Source organism: Aotus nancymaae, unplaced genomic scaffold, assembly GCF_030222135.1.
Source record: "Aotus nancymaae isolate 86718 unplaced genomic scaffold, 86718_ANA_hifiasm-v0.15.2.pri h1tg000067l, whole genome shotgun sequence".
Classification (NCBI taxonomy): Eukaryota; Metazoa; Chordata; class Mammalia; order Primates; family Aotidae; genus Aotus; species Aotus nancymaae.
This window is the reverse complement of record NW_026988482.1, coordinates 38,652,419-38,668,741: the sequence shown is the minus strand read 5'-3', so window position 1 is coordinate 38,668,741 and position 16,323 is coordinate 38,652,419. Positions and strand designations below refer to the sequence as shown.

At 39.4% G+C, this 16,323-nt stretch overlaps 1 protein-coding gene across 2 annotated transcripts in view; it reads left to right on the top strand.

Annotated features, from left to right (window-relative positions):
- The window catches only part of PRICKLE2 (prickle planar cell polarity protein 2), a 137,660-nt gene that overhangs the window by 15,447 nt on the left and 105,890 nt on the right, over positions 1–16,323 (top strand). For both annotated transcript variants that reach the window (XM_012469562.2, XM_012469568.2), the window contains exon 2: positions 10,295–10,478. In XM_012469562.2, the coding sequence (XP_012324985.1) occupies positions 10,335–10,478 (144 nt within the window). In that variant the 5' untranslated portion in view covers positions 10,295–10,334. The remainder of the gene's footprint in view (positions 1–10,294; positions 10,479–16,323) is intronic.

Here is a 16,323-nt window from a genome sequence, read left to right as displayed (position 1 = left end):
GGGATATAGAAATTCCAAGGAGAAACGGGTTAAGGAGGATGGGAGAACTTTCCTACGCCCACTAAAATGGCACCATCCCCTGAATTTCACATCTGTGCTTGGGCTTTGGGACAGGCAGTGGCCCAGCCAGTTTGGTCACTGTCATTAATGCAGACAGCAGTGCAAGGAGGCCACAATATCACCTTCTAAGAATGACTCACACACTGCTCTTCCCCACCTCAGGACCTGTGTGCTCACTTTTCCTCCTCCTGGAAAACTCCTACTCTGGTTTTTCTCGTATCTGCCTCATAGCCAGTGTTCTCATCACAACTCAAATGTTACTGCAGTGGGAGGCCTGTCCTGACCCATCCTCAATTCCTCTCTTTCTTATTTCCCTATTTCTGTCATAACACTTATCACAGTTTATAAATGGCAAGTTTATCTGTTTGTATACTTAACGGTTGACTGTCTTCCTCACTTGGCTCAAAGCTCCACACAGGCAGGCATGTTGTCTGTCTTAATGACTGTTGTGTGCCCAGCATCTTAGTGCAGTGCCTAACACGCAGTAGCTGCTCAGTCAATGTTGGTGGGTGGATGGGTTGGTAGTTGGTTGGTTGGTAGCTTGGTTGGCTGGATGGATAGATATGTATGGATGGATGGATATGAATGGATGGATAGATAGATACAGATGTACTTACAGATATGAATGGATGGATAGATGGATGGATATATATAGATGTATTTATGGATATGAATGGATGGATAGATGGGTGATGGATGGATAGATATGGATGTATTTATGGATACGAATAGATGGATAGATGGGTGGATGGGTGGATAGATATGGATATACTTACAGATATGAATGGATGGATAGATGGATGGATATATATAGATGTATATATGTATATCAATGGGTGTATAAATGGGTTGATGGATAGATATGTATGTATTTATGGATATGAATGAATGGACAGATGAGATGAGTGGATGGATGGATTGATATAGATGTATGTTTGGATATGAATGGATGGATAGATGGGTGGATAGATAGGTAGATGGATGGATATAGATGGAATAAGACAAGAAATATTTGGACACTCTACCTAAAACAAGGTAGGAGAAAGTGAGAAAGCACTGGTTTTGGAGTCAGATGGCATACGTCTTTAACTTCAGCGAAGTCACTTAGGAGTTTATTGCCTAAATTTGTATATCTTTGAAATGGATAAAAATGCCAACTTTATAGGACTTCTGAGAGAGAAATGAGATAAACTAAGTGAAAAATATTGAATATTATAAACCTTCGTAAGTATGAGCAATTATGTTAAGAGTGGAACATCGCTGCTGTGTTCGCCCCTCACCTGCCATCCACAGTCAAAGCACAGGTTGGGTTAGAGCAACAGGATTCAGGGCCTGGAGGTCACACCTGCCATCTGGAGCCCTTGATCCTTTGGAGCAGATTTTTACCTCTTGAAACATTCCCATTTGATTTCAGGCCAGTCTCTACAAATACATTTTCTTCCTTCCTTTCTGACGTTCTGACTCTCCACTTACCCCTTTTGCAAGGGATGTATAAGGTAGGAGCTGAATCCCTGTGTGTGGGTCACATGATCCATGCAGTTTTTGAGGAGGGTAGCTTGTGTTCTTTGTGATATCTCAGTTTTAACAACTCTGACCTGTTCAAGGCAGGATTATCTCAGCAATATCTTAGGGCAGGCAGACCTTGCTTCCAGTTCTTACAGACTCAGTGGAACACCACAGGGGAATGACTTTCTTGCTGAGAACAGCCACTGTCCCTTCATTTGTTTCTTTTTCTAGGCGGCCTGTAGTCTAGGAAAAACTCTCTTTACCCAAACACCTAATTGCCTCCTAAAACCTGAGGGAGGTGTTATTAAAGGGCAGTACACTTGAAAAGAACGTTTGGTTCATTTTAGGCTGGTGCCATGCGTGCATGTGAAGAGTTGATGCTTTTGTTGGAAACTCAGGGAAAATGGGCCACAGAGCAGATGGAGTAAGTCGGGCCCCTGATCAGCAACTCCTGTGTCAGTCTTTCCCAGAGATCTGTTATATGGTTTGAAGGGATGTAAGTTATCGCAGCACTGGAGGTAGTACTAGTGTACAAAGACACAAGTCAAAGCCAAGTCTTAGTGGTTTTAAATTGTCCATGCCCCATCTCTCTCCACTTGCACAGAAAATTGCAAGTTGATAGCTAGTGAAATCTGGTTGTCAGATTTTTTTTATCGAAAGGACCTAACTTTAAACTCTGTGATACCCGTTAAGTATATGTTATATGTAATTCCCACGCTGGAGGTATCTTTTACATTGCATAAGTGGATTCTTGATCCTGCTACAGGACACCAGTTCAGAACAGACCCACTTATCTGGATTGGATAATGCACATCTATTTGCTGAGAGTGTTGTGTGTGCATGTGTGGGTGGCTCTGGCTCATGTCTTGTCATTGCCGGCCAGAGTCTTGTCCCCTGGCTCTGGCTGACGCATAGAATAAAGGCTGGTCTCTAGTTTCTTAACACTAAGGGAGAAGAGGACCAGCAGCTGTTTCTGTTTAATGGTGATTATCTTTGGGATTGTGAGTGTTTTGAAAATTTTTTGCTCTTACTGCTTATCTGCCATTAGTTGCATATTGCTTTTTAAGGGTAAGGAAGCAATGACTTTACATTGTAATAAGGGGGACAGTATATTAAGGAGGAAAATGTTTTTCTCTCTTTTTTTTCTTATTAAGAATAAAAAGAGAGCTAGGCACGGTGGCTCATGCCTGTAATCCCAGCACCTTGGGAGGCTGAGGCAGGAGGATTGCTCGAGCGCAGGGGTTCAAGAACAGCCTGGGCAACATGGTGAAACCTCGATCTACAAAAAAATACAAAAATTAGCTGGGCATCGTGACACACCCCTTTAGTTGCAGCTTCTCAGGAGGCTGAGATGGGAGGATTACTTGAGCCCAGGAGGTCGAGGCTGCAGTGAGCCATGATCACACCACTGCACTCCAGCCTGGGTGACAGAGAGAGACTCTGTCTCAAAAAAAGCCTGTTTGGACTTTAGTGAGCTAGAGTCATGGAATAATTTACATACCTAGGATACATCTGTTATTTAGCAGAAAGCAATGGAGAGCTTTGGGTTATTTCAGCTCTTTGTTTTTAACAAAAGTGTATTTTCCCATGTCTGATTTTGTCTGCCCTGGGCTTAGCCATGTTGAATCCACTAGGTTAGGGTTAGGGTTAGCCTGTTGCCCAAGCTTCTCAGTCACTTGGTTTGTACTGGGGCTGAACCACTCTTTAAGCAGTCTGCCCCTTGTACCTGAACCTGATCTGGCCATGGACTTGGGACAGAGAAGCCCAAACCACAAAGGGAGGTAGAAGTCAAGACAGATGGCAGAGCTGGCAACAAGAGACACCATTCTCATGTCTGATGTAGTCTTGCCTTTCACCAGTGCCCTTTCATACCCTACTGGGTACCCAGCTGAGTGTCATGAGGGCCTAGTCATGCAAGAGGTTAAGACATGGTGGTAAGGAAGGGCTGGCATAGGTTCTTTGGGACAGTTGAAAATGTACATTTCCCAGAGTTGCTGACACCATCAAATGTATTGGTAAAACCCACACCTATTTTTAGACCACAGTCTGAGGCACCGCTTTCTAACTAGGAGGCTACTACAGAAAAGTGGCCTTCAGCTGTGCTTGGAGAACCAGCTGCATCACAATCACCAGGCACGCTGGTGAAAATGCACATTCCTGAGCCTGCCTCAGACCGATCCAGTTAGAGCCACTGGGACATCCTACTATTCCCCATGCAGCTCCATGTAATGTCTTGGCAACCAGATATTCCATTTCCCACAACTAGAATTATTATTTATATAAGAATTTCATGATTAGGAATTATCTCTTAAAAGCCATTAACAGCCTCTGTATTTTTTCTTCTTTCCATCTAGCAAACTATCAAGCACCTACTTCATATTTTGGCACATGCTGGAGATGATTTAGTGGAGTCCAGGAAGTATGGTGCTTTTCAGACTTGTGGCTTTGGAACCTTGAGGACTTCAAGGCCATGAATGTGCCTGGAGTTGGGGGAGGCGGTCGAGCTTGGGAGAAGTTGGGCTCATGGCCTTCTCCCACATCAACTCGGGCAGCCCTGTTTTCTGTTTTGAGTTGCCACGTATGAGTTCTTTTACAAAATATATTTTCCTTTCATTAAAAAAGGGTGGGAGGGGAATAAAAAAGACAGAAGGAAAGTAAAAAACAGACTTAATGATGTTTGCAATCTCATTCGAATCTGAATTTCTACAATTTGCTACTTGAACTTGTCAAAAATCAGTTCTAAAGGAAGATCCCCTTTTTGCCTTCATTCTATCACTTCTCACATAAAATAAGACCTGTGGTTCAGGGTTCTGTGTTGTAAATAACCTGTCAAAATCTCACGGATAAGTATTCCTGTCACCGACCCTGCCACTAGTCTACTCATGATGAATCCTTTCATGTAATGGCAGGCAAGTTAATTGGTATAAATCGTTAGTCATTTTCCAAATGATAATGGCACTGGTGCAGATGACCAAGCTACTTGGAAATTGTTAAAGAGAGGGCCTTCACCTAACGATACTGTGTATGCCTTGGAAGGGCCGACTATGGCTTCTGAGATAAGGAAGCCATGATTTAATGCTGCAACTTTGGGGTAGAGGATTTGCAGAGCTTGTTTTGGGGTAGAGGAGAATGCAGAATCTCCCCTCTCTGAATCATGGCTTATTCCTCGGAAACCTGTCATTCACAAACCCAATTATGTGCAGGTAGAATGTCAACTCTGACAGAATGAAACCAATGCACTCTTTGCGTGCTTTTTTTTCTTTTTTTAAATGAAATCCTGCTTTACTAGCAGGTTCTATTTTCATAAATGTCTATTTTAAAAAAATCCAAATCATATATTTCCCCACACACCTCTGAATATGTTTCATTCAGGTGAAAAGCTTTAAGCAGTATGTTGAAAGAGAGCTGTTGGGTGTTGCTGTGTGCATTTTGCCAAAGAGGGAGATAGACAGGAATGAAGAGAAATCCTCTTAGTGTTACCTCTGACCCTCTGCCCCTTCTGAGAATCTGGGCCTTGGGTTTCCAATTTATAGATAGAGGTTATTAAATTAGCCATTTTCAAAGGCTGTCATGGAATCACTCAAAGGTTGAAAATTCTTTACAAAGAAAAATGTCTTGCCATGGAGTGCCAGTTAATTATAAATGAGTGGAAGGCAGGCAGCTAGCATGGAAAACAGATAAGGTCCTTGTGGCTTTGATTTACTATTTCGCATTTAGGGTTTTTTTTTACTTTTGTTCCTCCCTCCTTGGTTTTGCTTTTGTGTGTGAGGTTGTTGTTGTTGTTGTTGTTGTTCAGAAGTAAAAGAGTATTCTGTGGTTGGAATCAGATAGATTTTCTATAAGTAACTTTTTGGTTCAGTGGTCAGATAGAGCCTACTTTGAGTCACTGTTCTGCTCGCTATTTAGGATCGATTAACTGCTCTAAGCAGTTCAGTTGCTTAACTTAACTGCTTACAAGCCGCTTAACCACTCTGTGGCTTTGTTTTCTTCTGTGGGAAGTGGAGATAATATTTTCTTTCTTGGAGGACTGATAGGAGAGTCTGGGATCATGTATGTAAGGTATAAAGCAACTAATATGGCTCTGCGTATGCCCCCTCCCTATCCTGCTTCTTTTTGATTTTCTGTAGCACTTGCTGCCTTTAATATACTATGTGATGGAATGGCTTGTTATATGTATTGTATGTTTCTCCCCTCTGAGAACGTAGGCTGAGAGGGCAGGGATCTTTGTCTTAGTTAGGTACCCAAGTACCTAGAGCAGGCCTTGGTACATGGTTAGTGCTTGGCAGTTATTTGGGTTTGTTGTTGTTGCTATTGTTGTTGTTGTGTGTGTGCATGTGTTTTGAGACAGGGTTTCGCTCTGTCACCCAGTGCAGTGGTGTGATCTGGGCTTACTGCAACTTCTACCTCCTGTGTTCAAGCAATTCTCGTGCCTCAACCTCCTGAGTAGCTGGGAATACAGGTGCCCGCCACCATGCCCAGCTGATTGTGTGTGTGTGTGTGTGTGTGTGTGTGTATTTTTAGTGGAGACAGTGTTTCACCATTTGGCCAGGCTGGTCTTGAACACTTGAACTCAAGTGATCCATCCACCTCAAGTTATTTGTTGAATGACCATATACAACTTCAACTCCCACCCCCTTCTCTTTTCTGTTTATCTTTCTACTTGTTGACGCTTATTCTGGATATGATTCTGCATTCCTCCTTTGCTTTCTTCTTGTTTTTATTTCTTCTCCTGGAGTCTCAGTTCATTAGATCATGTCCATCTAGCATTAGCATGCTCTTCCCTCTATAATTATTCCCTGAATAAATGAGTTTCATTGGTGGATATATTGGGACTGAATTTGGTAAAGGTTTTCTACATTTCAGTGTTCAAGTATGACTTTCTAGTAAAAAGCATTAGTCACCAAAAAGCTTACTCAATTTCCTTAAATACATTTAAACTTTTTTCCTTGAGTCATAAACTGGCATAAAAATTTCTTGGGGGAAATAAACTGACTGCTTCCCAACAGACCTGACTGCTGTACAGTAGCTGGTTAATTAAAGACTTACTGTTCAAATGAGTTCTGAATATTTTTAAAAGCAATGAGCAGGGTTTGGATGGAACTTCTTTGAGTTTGGAGATGCAAAAACCGAGGTGTGTATTCTGTCTGTGTATATTTCTGATCTGATGAGAAGCAAGAAATGGGGGAATCTGACAAGCCTAACTTGGCTAGACTAAACTGATTTGGTTTCTTCAAGTACATTTTTATGTCAAAATTCACACACAACACACTAATACAATAAGGACATAAAACAACTAATTATCTTGATAGATGCAGAAAATGCATTTGACAGAATCCAACACCCTTTTGTGGTAAAAACAACAAGCTAGCATAGAAGAGAACTTCCTCTACCTGATAAAGTGCATCTACAAATAACTCACGGCTAACATAATACTTAATGCTGAAAGACTGGGTGCTTTCCCTTAAGATCAAGAACAAGACAAAGATGTTCACCCTTGCTGCTTCTATTTAACATTGTACTAGACGTTCTAACCTTGGCAAAAAGACATGATGAAGAAGTAAAAGACATCAGATTGAAAAGGAAAAAAGTAAAACTATCTCTATTTGCATATGATATGGTCTTCTATGTAGAAAATTCTAAAGGAAAGGACACACACACGCGCGCACACACACACACACACGTGCCTAAACTAATACAACTAATAAATGATTTCAGCAAGATTGTATGAGTCAACCTCAATATAAAAATCATTTATGTTTCTATATAACAGCAGTCTGAAAATGAAATTGAGGACAATTCTAATTATAATAGCATCAAAAACCTAAAAAACTTCGGAATAAACTTACAAGAAGTACAAGCCTTGTGCCTAAAAACCACAAGATATCATTGAAAGAAATTAGATTGAAATAAATGGAAGGATAGCCTGTGTTCATAGATTGGCAGACTTAATATTAAAATGGCAATACTCTTCAAATTGATAAATTGATCTACAAAGTGTATCTCTATCAAAACTGTAGCTGGCTTTTTTCTTTTTTTGCACAAATTGACAAACTAATCCTAAAATTCATGTATTATGAATGCAAATGCAAGGGACCAAGAAGAGCCAAAACAATTTTTTAAGAGAAGAACAGAATTGCATGACTCATATATACTTCATGATTTTAAAACTTACTACAGAACTGCAGTCATTAAGACAATGTGGTACCGGCATAAGGATGGACCTGCAGACCACTGGAATAGAACTGAATATCCAGAAGAAACTCTTACAGCTCTGGTCAGTTGATTTTTTGACAAAAGTACCAAGGCAATTCAATGGCGAAACATTACCCTTTTCAGTAAATACTGCTAAAACAACTGGATAGCCACATGAAAATGAAGGTGGACTCCTACTTCGTGCCATATGCAAAAATTAAATCAAAATGAATCATAGACCTAAATGTAAGAGCCAAAACCATACATCTCAAATTAAAATGTAAGAATACATCTTTATGACCATGGGTTATGCAATGGCTTCTTAGAAATTATTTAAAAAACAAAAGCAACAACAAAAATAAATTAGACTTCATGAAAATAAAAAACTTTTGTGCTCAACATGTCATCAAGAAAGTGAAAAGACAGCCCACAAAATGGAAGAAAAAATGTTCCTATCATATACCTGATAAAGGACTTGTATCAGAAAATATGTGAAGAACACTTATTACTCAACAATTAGAACATAACCCAATGAAAAAAAAATGGACTAAGGACCTAAATAGACATTTCTCTATTCTAAGAAGATACATAATAAACACATAAAAAGCTATTCAACATCATTAGCCATTAGGGAAATGCAGATCAGAACCACAATTAAATACTGTTTTATACCCACTATAGTAGCCTAAATAAAAGAAGACAGACAATAACGAATGTGACAAGAATGTAGAGAAAATGGAATACTCATTCATCAATGGTGGGAATGTATATAGGTGCAGATATTTTGGAAAGCATTTTGGCAGTTCCTCAAAATGTTAAATCTAAAGTTGCTATATGACCTAGCAATTTCATTTCTAGGAATATACCCAAGAGAATTAAAAACATATATACGACTGAACAGTGGCTCACACCTGTAATCCCAGCACTTTGGGAGGCCAAGGCGGGTGGATCACGAGGTCAGGAGTTCAAGACCAGCCTGGCCAACATGGTGAAACCCCATCGCTATTAAAAATACAGAAATTTACGAGGCGTGGTGGCACAGACCTGTAGTCCCAGCTACTTGAGAGGCTGAGGCAGGAGGATCACTTGAGCCCAGGAGGTCAAGGCTGCAGTGAGCCATGATTGCATCACTCCACGCCATCCTGGGAGACAATGAGACCCTGTCTCAAAAAACAAAACAAAACATATAGCCACACAAAAACTTCTACGTAAGTAATCAGAGCAGTATTACAAAAGCCATAGGTGAGAATGGTCCAAATGTCTACCAACTGATCAACGAAAAATGTGGTATATCTATACGATGGCATATTATGCAGCAATAAAAGGGAATGAAGGATTGGTACATGCTACAACTTGGATGAACCTTGAAACATCGTTCTGTATGAAAGAAGCCAACTTCAAAAGACCACATATTATATGATTTCATTTATATGAAATGTCCAAAATAGGCAGAACTATAGAGACAGAAAATTGGTGGTTGTCAGAGCCTGGGGGGCAAGGGGATATGGGAAGTAACTGCCAATGCTCCTGGGGTTTCTTTTTGTGGAGGATGAAAATGCTATAAAATAAAATATGGTGATTTACAATTCTAAATGTATTAAGAGTCTGTGAATTGTACACTTCAAAATGGTGAGTTTTATGGTATGTACGTTGTATCTTGACAAAGCTGTTATCAAAACATTCAGGTACATCTGGAGATTAAAATTCTAGGTTCTTATATCACCTTTATAAGGTGCTACTGAAACTAATAATTTAAAAAAGAGTACACATGAAATAACTTATTTCCTTAAAACTTTCCTCCTCTATTCTTTTTAATCTATTTTATTGGTGGAAGCTAGAAATGCTTTTGTGTTGCTGACATCAACATATTTATTGCTTCATCATTTCTGTAGCTATGGATAAGAGAACAGATGGTAACCTTAAAAGAAAAATGTTCAGTTTGGAAGATTTTTATCTTTGGCTGCTACCTTTTGAAATAATTCACATGCATGATCTTCTTGTATATAAAAAACCCCACCAACATAGGGAAAATTTGGGTTTCTAATTAGAATTCCAAACCTACAGGGATCTTTAGTGGAGGTGAAATTGTCATTCCTATGAGATCTTAGGGCCAGATTTGTTTCATGAGAAAAAAATATGTATGTTTGCTCTTCTTCTTAAAGAAAATTTTACCTGCATTTTTAAACCATTTTTTTTTCCATTTTCCAGGGCTTAGAAACCTTTTATAAAAACAGTATATTGTCAGTACTTGTTAAATCTACAAGTAATATTTCTGGTCAGCTGGGGTCCACATGTAAACACCCTTAGCTTGCTTACCTGGTGGCCTCTGACCTTTCATGCTGTTTTCACATGCGTGTGAAAACACGCAAAGACAGGCATGTTCTGGAACACTGCCCATGATGCCTTTGTCTGAAGCCCATTGCCAAGGAATGTGTTTACAGTTTGGGATCCAAGGGCTGGTGACTGGCAGGCTCTTGGAAAAAAAAAAAAGATTTCTTTTTCCTTCTTTCTAACCTGCTACCTTTACTGCCTGCAGGAAGATCTGCCTGCACTGCAAGTGTCCCCAGGAGGAGCACATGGTGACAGTGATGCCGCTGGAGATGGAGAAGACCATCAGCAAACTCATGTTTGACTTTCAGAGGAACTCGACCTCAGATGATGACTCAGGCTGTGCCTTGGAAGAGTATGCCTGGGTCCCGCCGGGTCTGAAGCCTGAACAGGTACCATTCTGGACTGGAGCATGCTGGCGGTTTGGGTGTTTCACCTTGTCTTGCTGGCCTTCCCTCATTCCAGTTCTGTAGGAAGAGTAGACTTTGCTGATTCAGAGAAGTGGTGGAGCTAAATAGGTTGAAGATGACAGGGACCCAGTGGAAAGTGATGAAGGGAAATGAAGTTGAGCCAGGAGTGATCCATTGCTAATTCATTCTGTATTGTCATTATTAACTGTTACCAGGATTGTCTAGAAATGTCTCAGAAACATTGGCCTTAAAACATTAGAGAATGAAACTTGGTTTTGAGGGTGGAGAAGAATTGTACATTGGCTCTGAGTCTTTACAGTAGGATTCTTTAGAAAAAAGAGTGAGGAAGGGTGAATTTTCCTTATTCTTCCTAGCGATTATGCTGTGTTCAAATATTAAGTTTTTGGCCTTACTTTACAAAGAAAGACGCTGGCATTTCCCGAAATGTCTCAGCACCACCCAAAGGCTGTAAACATTGTTGACTTGAAGAAAAGACCTTTGTGGCAGATGAAATAAGCCCCCCAAGTAGGATTTGTTTAACCAGCAAGATATTATTTAAAATTTTGATTAGGCAGGGCACGGTGGCTCACACCTATAATCCCAGCACTTTGGGAAGCCGAGGTGGGTGGATCACAAGCTCAGAAGTTCAAGACCAGCCTGGCCAAGATGGTGAAACACCGTCTCGACTAAAACTACAAAAATTAGCTGGGCATGGTAGCACATGCCTATAATCCCAGCTACTTGGGAGGCTGAGGCAGAGAACTGCTTAAACCTGGGAGGCAGAGTTTGCAGTGAGTCAAGGTCACACCACTGCACTCCAGCCTAGGCAACTGAGCAAGACTAGGTCTAAAAAAAAAATTAGCTACTAATATTTTTAAATTAGGTATTTTTCATGTAAAGGAAGGTATACCACATTTTTCTCAGTGACATACAGCCTCTTTTTTTATATTTGTTGGTACTTAAAATTTTCTCCTCTACCAGCCCCATGTTGTTTAAGAAGCTCTTTCATAAACTGGGTATTTTCATTATCTTTCCTGTGAGAATCTGAAGTGCCAGAATCTGAAGTGTTTGACCACTGTTGACTTCCTCTGACACATAAAATTTCTTTCTCAGGACATCTTCTCTGTGTCTGTCAAGACGTTTTAAAGCTTAAACAGCCATTGAAATTTTAACTCAGGAACTTTAGGTGTGATAATGCTTTTAGAGAAAATTCTTTTTTTATAAGTTTGTTTTTTTTTAACTTTTATTTTGAGTTCATGTGTACATGTGCAGGTTTGTCACACAGATAAACTTTTGTCATGGGAGTTTATCGTACAGATTATTTCATTGCCCAGCTATTAAGCCTAGTACCCATTAGTTATTTTTCCTGACCCTCCCCCTCCTCCCAGCCTGCACTCTCTGATAGGGCCCAGTGTGTGGTGTTCCCCGCTCTGTGTCCATTGTTCTCATCATTTAGCTCCCACTGCATGAGAACATGCAGTATTTGGTTTTGTCTCTCCATTAGTTTGCTAATGGAGGGTAATGGCCTCCAACTCTATGCATATTCCTGCAAAGGATATGATCTTGTGCTTTTTTTGTGACTACGTAGTATTCCATTGTATATGAGTCAAATATCTAGACTCTGTAAGGAACTTAAACAAATTTACAAGAAAAAAAGCCATTAAAAGTGGGCAAATGACATGAACAGATACTTTTCAAAAGAAGGTTTGCATGAGGCCAACAAGCATATGAAAAGCTCAACATCACTGATCATTAGAGAAACGGAAATCAAAACCACAGTGAGATACCATCCCACACCGGTCAGAATGGCTATTATTAAAAAGTCACAAAAATAGCAGATGCTAATGAGGTTGTGGAGACAAAGGAACACTTATACGTTGTTGGTGAGAACATAAATGAGTTCAGCCATTGTGGAAGACAGTGTGACAATTCCTCAAAGATTTGAAAACATTAATACCATTTGACCCAGCAATCCCATTACTGGTTATAGACCCAAAGGAATATAAATCATTCTATTATAAAGACACATGCACACGTTATATTCATTGAAGCACTATTCATATGGTAAAGACATGGCATCAACCTAAATCCCCATCAGTGACAGGCTGGATAGAGAAAATTCTTCATAATTAAGGAGAACCCAAGAATTCACCAATAACTTAAGAGTAGTGATACTAATATAATGTCATTGATTAGCTATTGCTCATTTTCATCTAATTTTGAAGTTGCAAATTGACAGATGAGATCAGGGACACAGGATTTGTTTAGCCAGCAAGGTACTGTTTTAAAATTTAATTCGTTACTAATATTTCAAACTTAGAGATTTTTCATGTAAAAGTTTATATGTATGCCTTGAAAATTTGAATATCTGGAATTTCATTCTTGTAAGGATATAGTTGGCTGGAGTTGAGTGATGACCATTCCTTTTAGACAAAATTTGATCATACCAAATCATCCCAGTCTCTACAAAGTCCGTTTTATCCTTTTGTGTTACCTTCCTAAACCCTACAGGCACTTCAGTTTTGTGATCTCTGTTCTAATTCTCACGACAGGGAGAAAATGTCTTAGAATAGAAACACTCTCAGAAAATAATCTCCATGAGAATCGAAGGTAATTCTCTGTTGGGTTATTAACAGGAAGAAAGGAGTGCTTTCCTCCATTTGTGAGTTGAGGTTACATGTTTTTTCTGTTTTAGTAAAGATTTTATTATTAAATAATTAGATTAAGAAGAATGAGAGTGTTTGATTGAGTTTGTTTAGACACTCAGAGAGGTGGTGGCTGACTGAATAACTTTGTTTGACATTACCATTCTACAATTGAACAATGAATTTTCATACTTAGATACACCTGTGAGCTTGTTTCATTTTCTTGCTAACCTCATTTCCAACAACTTCTAAGCAGCCCATTTTTCTTTTGTTCACCTTAAGGACATTACTTCCTGCTAAATTGGATTCTGAATTTTCCAGAGTTAAGGTTTTGTCAGTTTCTTGCTTGAATAGAGTCTTCACTAAGACCATTAAACATCATTCTGTGAAATGGATATTCAGAGAAAGCTTTCTACTCATATTGATCCAAGAAAACTGACAATTGCAGAAGCTAGGGTTTTAATTAAATTTATGATTTCAAAACTGAGTACTAATAGTATTTTTGGAGGCCCCTTGACTCATCCAAAATGAATGTCTTTAGGAAGCATAAATCTGAAATTTCTTTGATTTGTTTTGAAAGAAAATTATTAGTGCCATTAAACAAGCGGTTTGAATTATGTCAAATGAAACGGTAGTCCCATCTCTAATAATTCTGTTGTTCTTTGGGTCGTTTTCCCTATTTCTTACACTTACTCAAATCTTTATGACACAGATGATTAGAAAAGGAGATAGCTCTGCAGAGGGAGAAAATCTTCTCAGGTTATTTGAAGAATTCTATAGCTGCCTAATAAAATGAGTCTATATTAACAATGTTTGAAGGGATCATATTGCATGGAAGAAATGGGCTTCAAAATTTTAAATTATAAGATCTTTTAAAGTCTATTACATACAGCACTGTTTTTGAATTTAAAGGTTTTTTTTAGAAAGCTGTCTAGCATTCTGTAAGAAAATTTTGAGTTCCTAAATGCCCTAATCACTAATAAAAATTCTGATGTTTAATATCATATTAGTTGTCTGAGAAAGTCTGTTTTTCTATCAAGAGAAATTACAGTGAATGTAATAATGCTTTGTCCTGGAAGCAAAATATTACATACTAGTTGGGGTTGAGAGTAATGTACTTTCATTTTTGTTAGAAACCTTTCATTTCCCTCCCAGGTCGTGGGCTGGTAATATACCTTCAGGTGATATTCTTACTTACTCTATTTCTTCTGAGAAATGCCTTCAATTGAATATAATGCAAACTATAGTCACCTCGCTTTTGGGGAAGTGTTCTTGAATATAGGCATTTAATTTCATAAAAATTCACTAGCTGTAAAACCCAACCTTTTAAAACAGTGTGAAAATAAATATAACAGATGATGCCAGAAAGGAAAAGCATTTATCTTGTAATCTCTAATGACTGAACCGAAAACTAATCAGAGAAGTTGTTCAGATCCTTTGCCTCTGCTCACTCCAAATGAGGTGTTTAATGTCATCCAGAGAGCTTATGGTAGCAGAACAGAGGGCTGGAATCTGCCCGTAGTTGACCATCTGAAGTCATTTTTTTTTAAGAGACAGGGTTTTGCTGCCACCCAGGCTGGAGTGCAGTGGTGAGATCATAGCTCACTGCGACCTTGAACTCCTGGGTTTAAGGGAACCCTCTTGCCTCAATCCTAAGTAGCTGGAACTGCAGGCACATACTGCCACACCAAGCTAATTTTTGTAAAGTTTTTTTTTTTTTTTTTTTTTTTTTGGAGAGTTGGGGGTCTCGTTATGTTGCCCAGGCTGGTCTTGAACTCCTGACTTCAAGCAATTCTCCCAAAGTGCTGAGATTACAGGTGTGGGCTACCGTGCCTGGTCTGAAGCCATTTTTAAGGCTTCAGTTTAAAATTCCACCAGTGAATGGTGTATACCCTTTTTCTTTGAGATGCTAGGATGATATATTTACAGTAGATAATACTAAAGTAAGAACTTAGAAAATAATTAAGAAGCTATAAGAAGGCCAAATGGTGAACAGGATTTCTCAGCTTTTCTCAGCTTCAGCACTATTGACATTTTGGACAGGATAATTCTTTGCTGTGGTGACTGTCCTCTGCATTGTGTAGGGTGCTTAGCAGCATCCCTGGCCTCTACCCACTATCTACCAAAAGCACTTCCCATTTGAGGTGATCAAACATGTCTCCAGACATTACCCAATGTTCCTGGGGAACAGGAGAACCACTGGGTGAAAGTCATGTTAAAAGCTGGAGGCTATCTCAGCAGAATTCTGGCCCAATCAAGACAAAAAAAGGATGACTCAATTTAGCAAATAGTTGTTGAGCACCTACCATGCTCTAGTTCCAGCTTGGAACAGCTGTTCCCTTGGTACATGGTCGGATATTCAGCAGAGTGAAAAGGTGGGGCTCTCGCACTGCTTGAGCAGAGGCTGGGGCTCCCTGAGGCAGATCCTGCCATCTTCGCTAAGTCATAGTGAGAAATGGAGTTGCATAACCAGCTGGCCGTGGAGGGTCACCTTTTTGTTCTCCAAACCAAAAAAAAAACGTTTTCCTCTTTTATAAAAGGAAGACTTGTTCATTAAAAAAGAAAAGAAAACGTGAGACATCTAGGAAAGCAAATAAATATCACTTATATTTCCACCAACCAAGAAAAATTGTGTTTCAACCTTTTTACCTGTGTGTTAGTCCGTTGTCACACTTATGATAAAGACATACCCAAGACTGGGCAATTTACAAAAGAAAGAAGTTTAATTGGACTTAGAGTTCCATGTGGCTGGGAAAGACTCACACACATGCCGGAAGGCAAGGGGGAGCAAGTCCCATCTTACATGGATGGCAACAAGCAAAGAGAGCTTGTGCAGGAAAACTCCCCTTTATAATAACCATCAGATCTCGTACGACTTTCTGTCATGAGGCCAGCGTGGGAAAAACCTGCCCCCATGATTCAGTTACCTCTCACCAGGTCCTTCCCACAACACGGGAGAATTCAAGATGAGATTTGGTTTGGGGACACACCCAAAGTGTGTTGGCCTGTATATTCAAATTTCTATGTATGGAGGAGTACATTTTTGCTTTGATTTAGACAAAAATATGATAATGCTCTCCACTTATACTGACTTGTTTTTTCTAGGTCATATATTGTGCACGCTTTTCTGCATCAGTATATTTTGATCTGGATTATCCTTTGTAATGGTTCAGTAGTTTTCT